Source organism: Diceros bicornis, chromosome 18 (genome assembly GCF_020826845.1).
Source record: "Diceros bicornis minor isolate mBicDic1 chromosome 18, mDicBic1.mat.cur, whole genome shotgun sequence".
In the NCBI taxonomy this organism is placed as follows: Eukaryota; Metazoa; Chordata; class Mammalia; order Perissodactyla; family Rhinocerotidae; genus Diceros; species Diceros bicornis.
The window spans coordinates 28,991,732-29,011,279 of record NC_080757.1 but is presented as its reverse complement, the minus strand read 5'-3'; the positions used below and the strand labels follow the sequence as shown (position 1 = coordinate 29,011,279).

Below are 19,548 nucleotides of genomic sequence, written 5' to 3'. Positions count from 1 at the left end.
TTATATGGGACGCCGCCACAGCATGGCCTGACAAGCAGTGCGTCGGTGCGCGCCCGGGATCTGAACCAGCGAACCCTGGGCTGCCGCAGCGGAGCGCATGCACTTAACCGCTTGTGCCACCAGGCCGGCCCCAGTATCCACCTTTTATAGCTGACTCTATAATAGAATCCATTCCTTTTCTCTTATAATTGATGTTTCTAGAATATAATTATAATATTGCATAGATTGCCAGCAAATCTGGAGGTATAGCTCTTATTCTCCTTTTTAGGTAAAATCCTTTTTCTCCAAACTGCTTTTTTCCCCCCAGGCTGTGGATATATAAGTAATATGCATACTTTATTATAATCAGAATAGTTGATCTCATTTAATAGAATTAAAATAGTTTTGTTCTTCATTGTTTGAAACCAGATATCTTTAAGTCATTCAAGTTACATGAAATCTTGTATGCATTTTTTTGTGTGTGTGTGAGGAGGACCAACCCTGTGCTAACATCCAATGCCAATCCTCCTCTTTTACTGAGGAAGACTGGCCCTGGGCTAATATCCGTGCCTATCTTCCTCTACTTTATATGGGACGCTGCCACAGCATGGCTTGCCAAGCAGTGCGTCGGTGCGCGCCCAGGATCCGAACCGGCGAACCCCGGGCCGTCGAAGCGGAGCACATGCACTTAACCGCTTGCGCCACCGGGCCGGCCCCTTGTATGCATTTTAAAATTTAGTTTATCTTGAAAGGATAGAAATAGAAATTCACACTGGGGGAAAATAGTTATAAAAATGAATACTTCCAGGGCCAGCCCCGTGGCTTAGCGGTTAAGTGCGCGTGCTCCGCTGCTGGTGGCCTGGGTTCGGATCCCAGGCACGCACCGATGCACCGCTTCTCTGGCCATGCTGAGGCCGCGTCCCACATACAGCAACTAAAGGGATGTGCAGCTATGACATGCAACTATCTACTGGGGCTTTGGGGGGAAAAATAAATAAATAAAATCTTTAAAAAAAAAATGAATACTTCCAGTTTGAGCAGAAAACTAAAAACTTTGACTAGCCAAACTTATATTGAAAATTTAACTTGTGTCCTATCTCATGCCTTACTCCCCTTGCTTCACCAGAAATACCTGATTTTTACCCTTTGACTAATAATGGAGTAACATTCCAACAGTTATTAAAAGAACTAACTTTTGTCTGTCTTGTAAATTGTGTGAGTTTTCCTCCACTTTGCATATTCATGATAATATGAGGCTAAGACTGTTCAGAATTATACCACTCTTTGCCAAGAAGATCTGGTGGTAGAGTGGAGTAATATATCAACACCCCCACACAGTGTTTCATATGTGTGCTCAGCTTTAGAGCACAAATTGTGCTTCTGTCTTGTTTCTTCCTGACCCAAACTGTGTAGTTCAGCCATATGTTAAGCTTCATCTCTGCTGGGGCTGTGAGCCAAGTGATTCTTTGGTTTAGTTTGTTGTTTAAAAAGATCTCTTGAGATGCAGACATGAAATATAAAATTTTATTTTTACTGTTAAATTTGAGGAAGATTTTGAATACTTAATGCCCATTTGACTTTAGGATTCTTTTTTTTTTTTTTTTTTTTTTTAAAGATTTTATTTATTTATTTTTTCCCCCCAAAGCCCCAGTAGATAGTTGTATGTCATAGCTGCACATCCTTCTAGTTGCTGTATGTGGGACTCGGCCTCAGGATGGACGGAGAAGTGGTGCCTCAGTGCGCGCCCGGGATCCGAACCCGGGCCACCAGCATCGGAGCGCGAGCACTTAACCACCAAGCCACGGGGCCGGCCCAGACTTTAGGATTCTTAATGAACATGTAAATACTTCTTAAAAGCTTATTTACTTTTTAATAATTTTTTCAGAAAAGTCAGATGCACTGGGTACTTTTTTGGACACGTGGTGATATAGGGTGATTTAGATACAAATTTTTGAGAAGGTTAGCTAATTTTTGTTTTATTGAATCAAAAAGAGGGATTTTTTTTTTTTTTTGAGAGGAAGATTGGCCCTGAGCTGACATCTGTAGCTGACCTGCCTCTTTTTGCTTGAGGAAGATGTCCCCAAGCTAACATCTGTGCCAGTCTTCCTCTATTTTGTATGTGGGATGCTGCCACAGCATGGCTTGATGAGTGGTGTATAGGTCTGCACTTGGGATCTGAACCCACGAACCCTGGGCCGCTGAAGCCGAGCTTGCGAACTTAACCACTGTGCCACTGGGCTGGCCCCAAGGGAGTGATTTTTTTAATAAAGCGGGTTAAAATAAAATACACTGTGCCTCTATTTTTTGTTAAAGCATTGTAAAAATCTATAATCTCACTCCCTAACACAACTATTGTTATGTTACATATTCCTTACTAGTTTTTTTATTTATGCAAATAGTTGCAATTATAGAATATATGACATTTTAGGTTCTGCTGTTTTTATCCTGAAAGTATAAACCTAAAACATGAAGTTAATGGACCATGGTCTCTGATTGGTTCTCTTTTGATTTGTACCTGAGTAGAGGGGCAATTTCAAAATTAAGAGAGTAACAGATCATAAACCAAGATGTCCTTTTTGAATTGTCTTTGAAAACAAATCAACATTATATTAAATGTAAATAAATGACCCTTTTAACTCTGGGAGTCTATGATTTTTCTCTAAGTCAGAATCTGTATTTCGTGCAGTTATATCATAGTTTTTTTAAATTGGGGTAAAGTATACATAACATTGAACTTACCATTTTAACCAATTAAAGTGTACAGTTCAGTGGCATGAAATGCATTCACATTATTGTACAATCATCACCACCATCCATCTCCAGAACTTTTTGATCTTCCCAAACTGAAACTCCATACCCATTAGACACTAACTCCCCATTCTCCCCTCCCACCAGCCTCTGGCAACCACCATTCTACCTTCTATGAATTTAACTACTCTAGGTACCTCATCTAAGTGGAATCATACAATATTTGTCCTATTGTGACTGGCTTTGTTTCACTTAGCATAATGTCTTCAAGGTTCATTGTAGCATGTGTCAGAATTTCTTTTTAAGACTGAATAATATTCCATTGTATGTATATTTTGTTTATCCATTTATCTGTCAGATACTTGGGTTGCTTCTACCTTTTGGCTATTGTGAATAAATTATATCAGTTTTAAAGTGACTTTAAAAGGCACTTTAAAAGTTTTTGCTTATACTTGTTGCTGTTATGGTATTTGAACATAGTTAATAAGAGCTTAGAATTTTATTTCTCAACTACTTTCAGCTTTCAGTTTTATATTATTTACTTTGTAGAGTACATAATAAAATCCTACCTAGAGCCAGCCCCAGTGGCCTAGTGGTTCAAGTTCAACACTCTTACTGCTTCAGCGGCCCAGGTTCATTTCCCGATCACAGAACCACACCACCCTTCTGTCAATTGCCATGCTGTGGCAGTGGCTCACATAGAAGAACTAGAAGGACTTACAACTAGGATATACAACCATGCACTGGGGATTTAGGGGGCAAAAAAAGAGGGCGAAAGATTGGCAACAGATGTTAGCTCAGGGCGAATCTTTCCCTGCAAAAAAAAATCCTACCTAAACAGACCTTGTTCTGTCATGACAGTGATTTTTCTGGACATAATTATTTTGAAATAATGTGTCTTCCTAGCTTATTTGTATTAGCCTAATATGAGCGTGTGTTCCTCATTTATATTCCAAGAAATTGTCTTAATACTTCTATTGTAACACAAAAAATACACAATTACTGCAGAAAATTTGAAAGCTATAAACAAAAAGCAACCTTTACCTTGTAATGACAGCTTAACTTTTTTTTTTTTAATTTTAATTTTTATTTTTTTGTGTGTGTGTGAAGAAGATCAGCCCTGAGCTAACATCTGATGCCAATTCTCTTTTTTCTGAGGAAGACTGGCTCTGAGCTAACATCTGTGCCCATCTTCCTCTACTTTATATGGGACGCCGCCACAGCATGGCTTGACAAGCAGTGCATCCGTGCGTGCCCGGGATCCAAACCGGCAAACCCCGTGCCGCTGCAGCAGAGCACGCGCACTTAACGGCTTGTACCACCGGGCCGGCCGGCCTCCAACCTAACGTTTTTATTGTAGTCTTCTAGTAATTTTTCTATATATGTGTATATACATACTTATTTATTTACTTTTTTTTTTAAAGATTTTTATTTATTTATTTTTTCCCCCCAAAGCCCCAGTAGATAGTTGTATGTCATAGTTGCACATCCTTCTAGTTGCCGTATGTGGGACTCGGCCTCAGCATGGCCAGAGAAGCGGTGCCTCAGTGTGCGCCCGGGATCCGAACCCGGGCTGCCAGCAGCAGAGCGCATGCACTTAACCGCTAAGCCACGGGGCCGGCCCAAGTATATACATACTTATAAGTGTGGGATCATACAGCATAACTTTTACTTAATATATTATTATTTCCTTATCTCACTAAATATTTTCTTCCACTTTATTTTCTTAAGCATAAATAGTATCTCATCAAGTATAAAATAATTTATTTGAATCAGTCATTGGACTTTTCCGGTTGCTTTAAAATTTCGTATGTATAAAGAACTCTATTTTTGTTATTACATGAATACATATAGCTGTTGTTTGAAGGGAATAGTTTTGTTTTTTTTTTTAATAATTTTATTTTATTTATTTATTTTTTCCCCCAAAGCCCCAGTAGATAGTTGTATGTCATAGTTGCACATCCTTCTAGTTGCTGTATGTGGGACGCGGCCTCAGCATGGCCGGAGAAGCGGTGCGTCGGTGGGCGCCTGAGATCCGAACCGGGGCCGCCAGCAGCGGAGCGCACGCACTTAACCGCTAAGCCACGGGGCCAGCCCGAAGGGAATAGTTTTTATATTTCTTTGCTTTCTGTGTCCTAAGAGAAAAAAATAATAGTTTATAGTTTTTTACTATAATTCTATGAAATCAGTTATCTGAACTAATTAATTAAAATCATGTGTTTGTGTATATTTATTCTTTTTCTCTAAGCAGGTTGGCAACGTTGTACAAATCACCAAGCCAGAAGGAATCTACAGTACTATTTCAAATCACAGTCAGTATTATTTGATTAGAGTGGATTTTGGTGTTGGTGGGCAGTAATTATCTGAAGAGAGCATTTACAAATTGCTTCTGTTAACTTCTGTAGGCAGCAAGCATATTTGAGGACAGCTTTTAATGCTTAGAACATTATTCCCAAAATAGTAGTATATATACAGAATACTCTAGTCACAATTGGACTGAAATTTATTCTTAAGAACAGAGGAAATACTTATTTGTAGTGTAGTGTGTTCCATGCCATATGTAATGTCAGGATATTAAAGATTTTAAAAGTGAAAGTTGTTAAAGATTTTCAGAAAAGAAAAAAATACCAACATTACTCCTTTTGGTCTGTAGATACTATAGGTCTATGGTAGCCACCAAATATATCCCACTTTAAAATTAATTTTTTCTATAATTTTACATCATTAGAATACACATTTCTGGCTGAAATATGCATTTTTATCAATAGTGTTGAGACAAATATATTCTTGGCATGCATCTCATTTTTTAAGGACAAAAACAGAAATAGAAAGAGATTCTAATTTTTATTTATTTATTTTTTTCCCCCAAAGCCCCAGTAGATAGTTGTATGTCATAGTTGCACATCCTTCTAGTTGCTGTCTGTGGGACACGGCCTCAGCATGGCCGGAGAGGCAGCGCGCATGTGCGCGCCCGGGATCCGAACCCGGGCCGCCAGTAGCGGAGCACGTGCACTTAACCGCTAAGCCACAGGGCCGGCCCAGAAAGAGATTCTAAAACTGAATTATCTGCTTAGTCTTTGCACTGCCCAGGTGCATTTAAAGTATCCTAATTGGAAAACTTTAGAGTATTTAATTGTGAAAATAAATTTGTAAAGAGCCCCTAGGTAATTAGTACATATTACTTCCTTTCACCTCTTCCAATAGAGCCACCATCAAGGTTGTTAGGATTGTCTTTTAGAGAACGTTTTTATAATACAATGTTATTTCTGTGTATGTGTATGTATAAATAAATATATATAAAATTCTCGAGATAGAAAATACTCCAGTACAGCCCTGGCTTGGATACCTATCCATGAGGTTTATCCTCTTCACTCCCAGTGGTTGATAACTGCAATCCCAAGAATCAAGTAGCTCTCTTATTAATTACTTAAAAATATTGGAAAACCAGTCATTATTTTAGATGTTCTTAAAGCCTTCATGTATATTTTTTCATCTTGCAGCCTCAGGGATTTAGAGATGCTGTCGTTGCTACTGCACGTTCATTGCAAACAGAAGGTTCATTGAATTCCCGGAAACGGTCACGAGAATCAGAGGAAGAACAAGAATCCAAAGACTAGTCTCAAAGTATACATATGTATTGATGCTGTGAAATACAATGTATACAAGTAGCAGACTCATTACTTTAAAATATAAACATACACTATGGCATGAATGAATCAGGAATATATGAAATGAATGGGAAAAATACTTAGTGAATATGATTCTCTGAAAGAATTTTTCTAAAGCAGTGTTCTACAATTATATTTTGCCCTGTTTTCATTTTTAGTAACATTCAGTAGAGGTGATATAGGTATTGTATTTTACTGATCTCATGTGGCCAATCTGAATTTACCCATTCAGACTCTTTTTCCCTCCTTTCTTTGCCAATTGCCTAGAAATTCCTAGGAAGAAAAGATATTTTTTGCATTCCTATTGTATTCTCCTCTTTAAATGTAGCTTTGATAATTCTTTAAAATGACCCGTTTTTATTATCATAAAGAAAATCTAGCACCATGAGTCAGCATATCATTATGTTCAGTTTTATGGGTAGTATACAAATTTTGGTTGACCAGTCTGATTTTGGTGATCCCACTCTTAAAATCTAAGCGATTTGTTTATTTTTTTATGTTATTTTATGTTAAAGGAGGGACTTTCGAGCTGTTATCCCATCGAGAAATTGTCTGGAACATTTATCTTCCAGAATAGTCAAGTTGATAAGCTCACAATTATTTCTTTCTACACTTTTGAAATACGATGTGATCTAGAATTATAGGTGTATTGACATTTTCCTTTGAATAATCTCAATATTGCTTGAATAAATTAAAATTTTGGATTCTTGAGTGGTTTCAAAATCATCTAAAAACATTTTGGCACCTGGTTCTTCTTAGCACTTCTCAATTCATTCACACAATTTACTTTGGTTCCCAGTGGAAGAAAATTATTTAAGTAATTTACTATTATATACTGTGACAATCATATTTTCCAGATTTTAATGACAGTATTTCCTGTCTCAGACTGAACACTAAATTTATAAAATTTTAAACATATAATTATTCTGTAATTGACTATATACAGAATAACCATAGTTTGCCAGGATTTTTTTGAGAGTGAAAGTGGGCACTGTTAACAGTTATACCAAGACAGTGGACATAAACCAGGACTGTCCCAGGCAAATCAGGCATATGGTCATCCTAATTATATAAGAATAATTTCAAATGACTAGTTTAGGATGACTGATTGTAACTGTTTTACTTTTGAGGGTTTTAAGGCATATATTTTTATTATAATTAATGCAGTCATTATAAAAAATGACCCATAATTTTCTATATGTTCAAATCATTAAGAGAGTGAGGGAGTTATAAGTGATAAATATCAGTGTTAGCAGGCATAAGATACTGTAGGATCTCATTTTATTAAGCATTATAACACTGTAAAGAACTGTCCCTGAATATAGACAAAGTTCTTTTTGTTTGCAACTCTTTTTAAATAAAATTTACATACCACAGCCTTTCAGAGTTGTTGCTATTGCTGAAAAAAGTTTATTTTTCTAGTTATAATATACACTTAAATCTTAGTCTGCTTGGACTGCAATAACAAAATACCATAGACTTAAACAACAGAATTTTCTCACAGTATTAGAGGCTAGAAGTCCGAGATCATGGTCTGGTTCTGGTGAGGATTCTCTTCCTTGCTTACGGACAGCTGCCTTCTCGCTGTGTGCTTACAAGGCCTTTCCTCGGTGGATGCTCATGGAGAGAGAGATCTTTCTCTCTTCATCTTATAAAGCCACCAATCCTATCAGGTTAGGACTCTACCCTCGTGACCTCATTTAACATTACCTCCTAAAAGCCCTGTCTCCAAATACAGTCAGTCGTATTGGAGGTTAGGGCTTCAACACACAAATTTTTGGGAGGACACATTTCAGTCCATAGCATTCTGCCCCTGACCCCTCAAAATTCCTGTCCTTCTCACATGTAAAATACATTCATTCCATCCCAGCAACCCCAAAAGTCTTAACTCATTCCAGCATCAATTCTAAAGTCCAAAGTCTTATTTAAATATCCTCTAAATCATATCTGGGTGAGATTCAAGGTACAGTTCTTCCTGAGGCATAATTCTTCTCCAGCTGTGAACCTGTAAAACCAGACAAGTGTTTCCAAAATACAGTGGTGGGACAATGGTAGGATAGACATTCCCATTCTAAAAGGGAGAAATCAAACGGAAGAAAGGAGTGATGGGTCCCAAGCAAGTCCAAAACTTAGCAAGGCAAATTCCATTAGATCTTATGGCTCGACAATAATCCTCTTCAGTTTGATACTCTGCCTTCCAGGCCCACTGGAGTGTCAGCATCACCCCCACAGCTCTAGGCAGGAGTCCTGCCACTGAGGGTCTTCTGGGAGGTCTTGCCCCCCAAGACCTCTGGCAGAGTCCATCTGGCCTGTTGAAACTGAGGCAGTAGTCGTGATGATACCTGAATTACCTTCAGGGTCATTAGTCTCTCTTCTTGGAGAATAGCGCATGTGTAGAGCAAAATGGGTCTATCTAGTCCTGTCAAATCCAAGAAGTCCGACAGCCTTCCTTCATTTTGTCCCGTCTTCATTCCCTTCAGTTCAAACTGTCATTGTTTCTGCTCATATAATCCCATAAGTTCTTTATAGAGTAATGGTCCAGCCACACTCTGGGTGTTCTCTTCAGAACATGCTATTTAATTTTTTGCAATATGGATAGGCTGAGAATTTTCCAAACCTTTAGGTTCTGGTTCCTTTTTGCTTAGCAATTCCTTCTTCAATTCATATCTCTTGTTTTGCATTTTACTATAAGTAGGAGGAACCAAGCCACTTCTTCAATACTTTGCTTAGAAACCTCAGCTAAATATCCAGTTTCATCACTTGCACGTTCCATCTTCCACAAAACACTAGAAAACAGTTCGGCCAAGTTCTTTGTCACTTTATAACAAGGATCACCTCTCCTCCAGCTTCCAAGAACATGTTCCTCATTTCCATCTGAGACCTCACCAGAATCACCCTTAGCATCCATATTTCTAGCATGCATCTCCAAACTCTTCCAGTCTCCACCCTACCCAGTTCCAAAGTCTTCCACATTTTTAGGTATTCTTCAGTAGCAGCACCCACTTCTCAGTACTAAAATCTGTAGTCGCTTGTACTGCTATAAAAATATACCATTGATTGGGTGGCTTAAAAGAAGTTTATTTTCTCACAGTTCTGGAGGCTGGAAGTCTTAAGATCAAGGTGCTAGCATAGTTGAACTCTGGTGAGAGTTCTTCCTGGCTTGTAGACGGCTGCCTTCTCGATGTGTCCTCATGTGATGGGGAGAGATTGAGAGCATGAGCGAGCAAGCTCTCAGGCACCTCTTCTTATAAAGGCACTAATCCTATCATGAGGGCCCTGCTCTTATGACCCCAATTAACCTTAATTTCCTCCTAAAAGCCCTGTCTTCAAATACAGCCACGTTGGAGGTTAGGCTTCAACATACAAATTCTGGGGAGACACAGTTCAGTCCATAGCACTATGGGAAACCTAAAATACGCACACATAAAATTTTTTAAAATTATATTGTAACCTGCTTTTTAAAAACCCTAATATACAGAGATTGGATTGGTGGTTACCAGAGGGGAAGGGGGGAGGGAGGAGGGTGAAAGGGATAATTTGGTACATGTGTGTGGTGATGGGTTGTAATTAGTATTTTGGTGGTGAACATGATGTAGTCCATGCAGAAATAGAAGTACAATGATGTACACCTGAAATTTTTACAATGTTATAAACCAATAAAAAAAAAAAAACCCTAATATATCCTCATGTCCCCACATAATTAAATTTTTCTATGATAATTTTTAATGGTTGTACATGATTTTTAAAATTTCTTTTTGGAGTTTTAGTTATTACTATATTTTTTGTGTTATAAATAACACTTCTAATAAGCATATAAATTCCTTTTTAAAGAAATTGAAATTATGATTTGTATTAATTTTCTATTACTGCTGTAATAAATTACAACACATTTAGTGGCTTAAAAGAACACGAGTCTGGGGCCGGCCTGGTGGCGCAAGCGGTTAAGTGCGCGCGCTCCGCTGCGGCGGCCCGGGGTTCGCTGGTTCGGATCCCGGGCGCGCACCGACGCACTGCTTGGTAAGCCATGCTGTGGCGGCGTCCCATATAAAGTGGAGGAAGATGGGCACCGATGTTAGCCCAGGGCCGTCTTCCTCAGCAAAAAAAAAAAAAAGAGGAGGACTGGCGGATGTTAGCTCAGGGCTGATCTCCTCACCAAAAAAAAAAAAAAAAAGAACACGAGTCTGAAATCAGTTTTACAGGACTAAAATCAAGGTGTCAACAGGTCTGCATTCCTTCTGGAGGGTTGAGAGGAAAATCCATTTCCTTGCCTTTTCTAGCTTCTAGAGGCTGCCTGTATTCCTTGGTTCATAACCCATCTTCAGAGACAGCAGCGTAGCAGCTTCCAGTCTCACTCTTTCTCTTTCTCTGTTTCCATCGCCTTTTTCTTTTTTTGTGTGTGTGAGGAAGATTGTCCCTGAGCCAACTTCTGTGCCAGTCTTCCTCTATTTTGTATATGGGATACCGCCACAGCATGGCTTGATGAGCGGTGTGTAGGTCCACACCCAGGATCTGAATCCACAAACCCTGGGCTGCCGAAGCATAGCGCGTGAACTTAACCACTATACCACCATGCAGCCCCAAACTCTACTTTCCGTTGCCTTTTTCTTACTCTGTCTCCTACTCCTGCCTCCCTCTCCTAAGGACACTTGTGATTACATTTAGGGCACAGTCAGATAATACAAAATAATCTCCCCATGTCTAGGTCCTTAATTTAATCATATCTGCAAAGTCTCTTTTGGCATGTAAATTAGCATTCACAAATTCCAAGGATTAAGTTGTAAATATCTTTGGGGAGCCGTTATTCAGCCCCTCAAATCATGTGGTAACATGATTCAAGAAATAATGATCATTGGATGATTCATGTGCACATTAAAGTTTGAAAAGCACTGGGACAGATGTTACTGTTTTTTAACTGTATTCATAGATGGTCATTCTCCTTCATGAAACTGAAGGAAAAGGAAGGATATGAAAAGATAATTCTTTAGCTTTTTGAAAGTTTTATTTTTCAAGGAGTATTATTTTTTCTTAATTACAAAATATATAGTATAATATAAAAAGTTTATACTATAGTAAGTATACTATAAGTATATATAGTATACTATAGTAAGTATACTGTATAGTAAGTACAGTATACTTACTATAGTATAAAGTTTTTTCCCAGTCTTTTCGGTTAGTTTTTTTGTTTGTTTGTTTTGGTTTTTTGGGTTTTTTTGCTTTTTGTTTTTTTTGTGAGGAAGATCAGCCCTGAGCTAACATCCATACCAATCCTCCTCTTTTTTTTTTTTTTTTTTTTTTAGCTGAGGAAGACTGGCCCCGGGCTAACATCCATGCCCATCTTCCTCCACTTTATATGGGACGCCACCACAGCATGGCATGACAAGCGGTGCATAGATGCGCATCCGGGATCTGAACCCCGGGCCGCCAGCAGCAGAGCATGCACACTTAACCACTATGCCACAAGCCTGGCCCCTTGGTTACTTAGTTTTAACTCATGATGTGATAGAATATGTATCATCCAGTAATTCATATGAATTTGTCACCTAATGCTATCAGTAAATTAGTTAAATCTTGGGGTTACCACAGTGTGGTAAATCCAAAAGATGTATATTGGCTTTTACTTCTTTTCATGTCATTGCTATGATCACCCTTTTTGGTAACTCATGTATACACATAAATATATTTGCACACAAAAAAACATTTATTTCCACAGTGTTTTTTATGTCAATTCCATGTTTTACAATGCTCTGGCCACAGGTAGTACAACACAGGCCACTAATATAGGCTATTTTAAAAATTACTCATTCTGGAAATAGTAAACAAATACTGGCAATACAAAATTTGCTCTGCTTTGAGAAACCCTTTCCACTTTGATGTACTTGAAAATAAATTTAATTCCAAATAAGTTACTAAAAGTATAAAATATATTAAGGTATAGAATTAAAAGCTCAGATGATCTAACTCAGGATTTTGGGTTTATTTTTAGGATAAAGGCTTAATGTTTCACATGCAATGATTATAGACTTTTATTGCTTGTATTTTATTTTTCTTGTTAATAATGTTCTTACTAAAATGTTTACAATTAGTGACCAGTGATAAAATTACAGTCTAATATGGTAAAAAGAACATAGAACTAGAGTCAGAAGACCTGCATTCTAATTCCAGCTGAGACATAATAAGCCATGTCAATTTTGGCACCTTTATTTTCTCATGCCCGTCTCTTATTTATAAAATAAGATAGGACTAAATGATTGCTAAATTCATTGGTCACAATTTTGTGGTTTCTGCTTTTGTATAGGTGTTATTAAATATTCACTTTAAATGAACAAACTGGAAATATGGAAAAGAGTGACATTTACACATTTTTTAATTTCAAAATCAATAATAGGATTTCCATTCCAATACATTGCATTTCAATTTTGAGACATAATGTTAAAATGTTCTATTGCTTTAAAAAAAAACATTGAGTTGCAGGAGAGAGGCTGGCTGTTCATAATATGTATTTTTAGTTAACATCAGTGCCTAAATTTACTGTTACTGTTAAAATTTACAGAACATTTTGCTCCCTCAGAACTGATTTTGGCGGAAAACATGTTGGCAAGATTTCATGTATTTTTGACCGCAGTATATTCCTTTGCCTGTTTTCAGATTTAGTTCACCATTAACATAGGCCTTTTTGTGTTTCAGCTATCCATTTGACTCTCATCATGTGTAGTAAGATGTGAGTTTTTAAACACACCATTACTCTGATAGTGATTTTATGTGTAGCTTATTTTATGAGAATATGAAAGTTGGATTCACTCACAGGGCTTGGGAACTCAGGGACATTATGTCCTACCTACTTTCAAAATAAAAAAATTAACACAGATAAAAGACAAAAGTGAAGTAGCAAAGAGAATTTATATTAAAAAGTCATATAAACCAAGGCAAAGAGAAAAACATAAATGGTTATATAACTCTCTTGATCTAATGATAGGAAGTATAGTTCTTATCAACAGTTCTTCAAGAGAAAAGATGTTTTTCTGATCTTTGTTTTTTAATTAATTTTTTTTTACTAAGTAATATTTACATAAGATTTAAAACTCAACAAAAAGTAAGTTTTCTTTCCTCCCCTGTCCTGTAGTCATTCAGTTCATCTTTAGGAGGCAACCATCATTACGAGTTTCTTGTGTGACCTTCCAGGGCTATTCTATGTATCTAAAATGCAAATATATTTTTTCTTTAACACCCAATCTTAACCCAAAACTACAACATCCAAATCTATTCCCTATTTTTGTACTGATACATATAGAATTTTCTCAATTAAAAAATTGCTGTGTGATATTCCATTATACAAATATATTATTATTTAATCCTTTTTTTTTTTTCATGAGGAAGATTAGCCCTGAACTAACAACATCCGTTGCCGATCCTCCTCTTTTTGCTGAGGAAGATTGGCCCTGGGCTAACATCAGTGCCCATCTTCTTCTACTTTATAGAGGACGCCACCACAGCATGGCTTGAGAAGCGGTGCATACGTCTGCATCCGGCATCCGAACCTGTGAACCTCAGGCTGCTGAAGCGGAGCATGAGAACTTAACCACTACACCCCTGGGCCGGCCCCTAGTCATTCTTTTATTGATGGATATTTAGGTTAATTAAATTTTTTATGAGGATATATGGAATTGGTTAGAGTGTATATGCACTTAAAATTTTGATAGATGTTGCCCACATTATCCTCCAGAGAGCCTACCATAATTTATACCTCCACCAATGACTTTGAAAGTGGTTGTTTCTCCATGCCCTTGACAACACGTTTTTTTATCTTTTTTGCCAATTTGATAAGTTTATAAAAATGACATCTCATAGAGTGATATTACATTTTCTTGTTCTTTTATCTTTTTATAAGTGAGGTCAACATCTTTTCATTTGCTTACCAGTTACTCTATTTTCTTTTCTATGAACTGGCTGGTCATATTTTTGGCTATTTTTCTATTGGGTGGTTGGTCTTTTCTTATTACTCTTTACATATTAAGGAAAGTATTAGGCCTTTGTGATATGGCAGATATTTTTCCCAGTTTGTCTTATGTTTTGCCTCATAGAAATTTGATTTTTTTGTGTGTGTGTGAGAAAGATTAGCCCTGAGCTAACATCTGTTGCCAATCCTTCTCTTTTTGCTGAGGGAGATTGGCCCTGGGCTAACATCTGTGCCCATCTTCCTCTACTTTATATGTGGGACGCCTGCCACAGCATGGCTTGATAAGCGGTGCATAAGTCCACGCCTGGGATCTGAACCCACGAACCTCGGGGCCGCCGCCGAAGCAAAGTGCACGAACTTAACCACTATCCCACCAGGCCAGCTGAAATTTGATTTTTATATAGTCAGTTTATCACTTTTATTTTGTTTCTGAGTTTTGTGTCTTATTTAGACCTCTCCACTCTGTGATTATTAAATTCTCCCATTTTTTCCTATAGAACTTTCAACAAGTGATATTTTACATTTAAATCTCTCCATCTGGAATTTATTTAGATGTTAGCCATGGCCTTGAGTCTTGAATTTGACTGAAGGTCTCTCATTAAAGTGCACTAAGTGATATCTCAGAAGGCAGTTATATGAAAAATGCCAAGGTAGTCTATCCTATATCAGCTAAACTCTAAAGGCAAGTTCTGTAGAGGACACTTAGTGGAATATAGTAGTATTACAGTTAATGCATTTTTGTGAATTTTGGGGTTTCTTGATTATTTTTAACAAATCTTCATTTTTTTTGTTCAAATCAGCCAGATTGGCTTCTGTTTATAATGAAAGAATCCCTTTGGATGTCCACTTTTCTCTCTAACCTTGAAAGAATCATCCTAGTTCCTTATTTCACTTGTCATGTTAATCCTTTTTTGTGTCCCAAATAAAAATATTAAGCTCTGTCACCCATGCTCCAAACCCACTGCAGTCCATTTTTAATTCACAATGTCATAGTTCTATCAAGTATTTGACATATATAGAACCAAACCCATTTTTCCCCAAATTGATTTTCTTTTTCTATTTCGTTTCTCTTTTTTTTTGTGTGAGGAAGATCAGCCCTGAGCTAACATCCATGCCAATCCTCTTCTTTTTGCTGAAGAAGACTGGCCCTGGGTTAACATCTGTGCCCATCTTCCTCCACTTTATATGGGACGCCGCCACAGCACGGCTTGACAGGCGGTGCGTCGGTGCGCACGAGGGATCCGAACCTGTGCCGCCAGCAGCAGAACGTGCACACTTAACCGCTATGCCATGGGGCCACCCCTCTATTTCGTTTCTCTTAATGTCAGAACTTTTCTCAAAGACTTACTTTCATAATGACTAATCAGTTGCCAAATTACTGATTTTATAAGAAGTACACTCAAGTGTCAGCAAGTTGTACTCTAAAGACTTGGGAATTAAAGAAATGTTTGCTTTCGGAATTAAACTATGAAGTCTTCAAGACCTCTTACTAATAGTAGCTAACATTTATTGCATGATTACCACATACCGGGGACTGTGCTAACTCCTTTACATGTATTATCATAAATAGCCCATTCAGTAATTTTGTTGAGGGGAGGTATTTTTATCTTCAGAGAAGTTACATCTATTAGTTAGGATTCTTCAGTTGTAAATAATGGAAATAAATAAATAAATAAATAAAATCTTTAAAAAAAAAGTAAAAGCAAAAAAGAAAAAAATTTTTTCTTGTGATGAGAACACAGGATTTACTCTAATAACTTTCATATATATCATACAGCAGTGTTACCTATAGTCATTATACTGTACATTACATCCCTAGTACTTATTTATCTTGTAACTGGAAGTTTGTGCCTTTTGGCTACCTTTCTCCAATTCCTCCTCCCCCACTACTCCCACCCCCGCCTCTGGTAACCACAAATCTAATCTCTTTTTCTGAGTTTGTTTTTTAGATTCCACATATAAGTGAGATCATACAGTACTGTATTTGTCTTTCTCTGTCTGACTTATTTCACTTAGCATATATATATATATCACAACTTCTTTATCCATTCATCCTTTGAAGGACACAGATTATGGAACACTGAAATTTCTGAGCCGCCAAGTTCAAATTGCTAATCTTTGTCATAAATTCATGCAGGTAAATGTCACTATGGTAGTTTAAAATTAATTCTTTGACACTCCTGCCATCAGAAGGTAGAGTGTATCATGTCTCCTTCTCTTGAATCTGAATGGGCCTATTACTGCTTTGACCAATAGAGTACTACAGAAGTAATGCTATTGACTTATGACACCAGGTCATAAAAGGCTATGCACCTTCTGTCTTATTCACTGGAGCACTCACTCTTGGAACCCTAACCCTCCATGTAAGACGTCTGATTAGCCTAAGGCCATCATATTGGATACGTTATGTGTAGGCATTACAGTTGACAGCCCGAGTTGAGCTCCCAGTCAACAGCCAGCCTCAACTGCCAGTTTGGCAACGCAAATTAATATCTTGAAAACAATTTACATATTAGTCATTTTTCCACTCATTTTTTTTCAATATAAATGAAAAAATGTATAATGTGAATGAGTCTCTTGGACATCTAGCCTAGTTGAGCCTTCAGATGACTATCCCCAAGCAACTGCTATCTGACCGCAGCCTCATGAGACCTGCAAGTGAGAACCACCTAAGCCCAGTCAACCTACAGAGCTGTGAAATATAGTAAAGTGGTTTTCATTTTAGCCCTTAAGTTTTGAGGTACTTTGTTATGCAGCAACAGATAGCAAGAATAGCCACTTGAGAGCCTCTCTGGGTGGGTTGCTGGCTCTTCCCAAGTTGTATCTTCAGCTATCTTCTTAGAGTTTCAGATCTTCCTGTACAGTGTCTTTTAGTGTCTTTTTGTTTCTTCTGTTCATCCTCATTCCCACTGACACCATTCTCTTCTATACTCTCATTATCTCCCATTGTCCAACTGATCTTTCAGCCTTCAGTCTCTCTTCTTCAATCCACCCTGCACTCATCTAAAAGAATGTTTGTATATTAAATTTTCTTAAAACACAGTTTTCATGTTTCTTTCAGATTCAATATTTTTGCCAATACTTGAAACAAATAATTGTAATTCCATCTCCCAGTACAGCTTAGATCTAACTTTGAACTTTTGCCCATGTCCATAGGTTTTATACCTTAAAGAGTCATGAAATTACTCTTTCCAGAGATACAGAATTCCAGGATTCTATGTGACAATTTAAAAATAGTTTTATATGTGAAGGACCCAAGTTTATTTTGCATAGATATTTTGATTTGCTGCCTTTGTGCAAATAACTGCAATGTATTGTACAGTTATTTAGGTATATGGAGGTTCATCAAATCTTAATAGTCCTCAACTTGCAGAATTACTGGAAACCACGTGTGCTGTATTGGTGCCAGATATGTCATTTATAGATCACTCTTTCATAAGGCAGCAAACTGCTTCATATGCCCAAATCATTTCCTTTCTGGAGAAGATACATTGTGTCAGCATGGTTACCATGTGTGGTAATTGATAATGTCTGTGCCACATGGCTTGCTTCTACCCTTGTCCAACACAGCTATTCTACCACCTATGATTACCATATGTTACAGCACTCTAGGTTAATGGAATCATTTCCATCTTCCCTTCTAGTCACAAATGTCATTGTGGCTCAATTCCATCAGCTCCACACTCAACTAAGAATAAAGTGAGCATAGAAGACACCTTTGTGAAGAGTTTTCATATTTAGTTGCCGGTTTCATTTTCATTTTAAAAAGCAGTTAGATTTTTTGATGAATGCTCCAGAGTGGGGAATAAGCATCTGCTGACTAAAATAGAACATGATCAATATCACTCTCAATTCTTGCATGTATTTATTGTAAGTAAATATATAGAGGGAATTAAAAATTCAATGATGATAATGTAGATTTTTTACCATCATAAAGCACTTTTTGGTTTTTGTAAAGTGAAAACTAGTAGCAAGATATTGAAGTGGATTTTTTTAAATAGTCAATTCATTTTAGAGGAACCATTCATTATAGAAGGAATATACCACATTAGCCATTTATAGTACCTTCATTAGAAATTACCATCAACCCCTGCCCTCTTCCTCTTTCATAATGTCATAATAAGTTCAAAAATAATTTTGGTTCTTCAAAGAACTATGCTAGATAAAAACAAAGATTGTTATCATTAATAGTTAAAACATTAAGAAAAAAAGTTAGAACCTGTTTTGGGGACTTCTTTGCTTTTTAAAACTGATGAAAATAGTGCATGTGGGCCTGTTATTACCTGATGTGAATTTTAATTTTGACAGCTTTGGACTGTTGCTGCAATATGACCATATTAGCCAGCAAGAGAAAAGGAAGAAAAATTAATATAGCTGTAATATTTTTGGCAGCAAGTGGAGATGATTTTAAAATTATATTATTGATGTAGGGTGTAGAAGATGTAGCTAGGGTAGTATATTGAGGAGAAAAGAGGAAGAAGTTCTTATTTGAAAACATTTCTGTATGCTCAGTTTTTTCAGTTGTAAGGTATTCTGTTGTTCCCTACTAGTCAGTTTGACAACAAAATCAAATTAGTATCTTAAGAAGTACTTACATATTATCGTTCCATTCAATTTTTAAAATATGAAAGAAGTACACATTTTTATATTTGCAATTTAACATTCGTCATTAGGCTTAGCCTTAAACATTTGCCTAGGGACTAGATCTGAGAGAGAGGTATATACGCTTCATTGTTATTACACTTTCTCAAAATATAAAATGTCAATATTTTATGTAAACTTAAAGTATGTTTTTTTTTTTTTAAAGATTTTTATTTATTCATTTTTTCCCCCCAAAGCCCCAGTAGATAGTTGTATGTCATAGGTTCACATCCTTCTAGTTGCTGTACATGGGACTCGGCCTCGGGTTGGACGGAGAAGTGTGCCTTGGGGCGTGCCCGGGATCCGAACCCCGGCCGCCAGCATCAGAGCGCACGCACCTAACTGCTAAGCCACGGAGCCGGCCCATAAAGTATGTTTTATCATTTGAGATATGGTGTCAGATTCAATAATTTTTTACAAATAGCAATAACAAAATTGAGGCTTTTTTTTGGACATAGTATTTCTATTTTTGCCTATAAAGATATAAAACAGGCATACTTTAGGATAGACAGAATATTCTAGACTTGCATAACCAAGCAAATATTAACTGGAGATAAA

The 19,548-nt window shown here is 37.1% G+C and overlaps 1 protein-coding gene across 4 annotated transcripts in view; it reads left to right on the top strand.

Annotated features, from left to right (window-relative positions):
• RAD51C (RAD51 paralog C) overlaps nucleotides 1-7,771 on the top strand; it is a 38,379-nt gene extending 30,608 nt beyond the window's left edge. For 2 of the 4 annotated variants that reach the window (XM_058560553.1, XM_058560550.1), the window contains 2 exons: nucleotides 4,976-5,039; nucleotides 6,228-7,771. In XM_058560553.1, the coding sequence (XP_058416536.1) occupies nucleotides 4,976-5,039; nucleotides 6,228-6,344 (181 nt within the window). In that variant the 3' untranslated portion in view covers nucleotides 6,345-7,771. The remainder of the gene's footprint in view (nucleotides 1-4,975; nucleotides 5,040-6,227) is intronic. The other 2 variants (XM_058560551.1, XM_058560552.1) reach the window with 2 other exon arrangements.
• The last annotated feature ends 11,777 nt before the right edge of the window (nucleotides 7,772-19,548 follow it).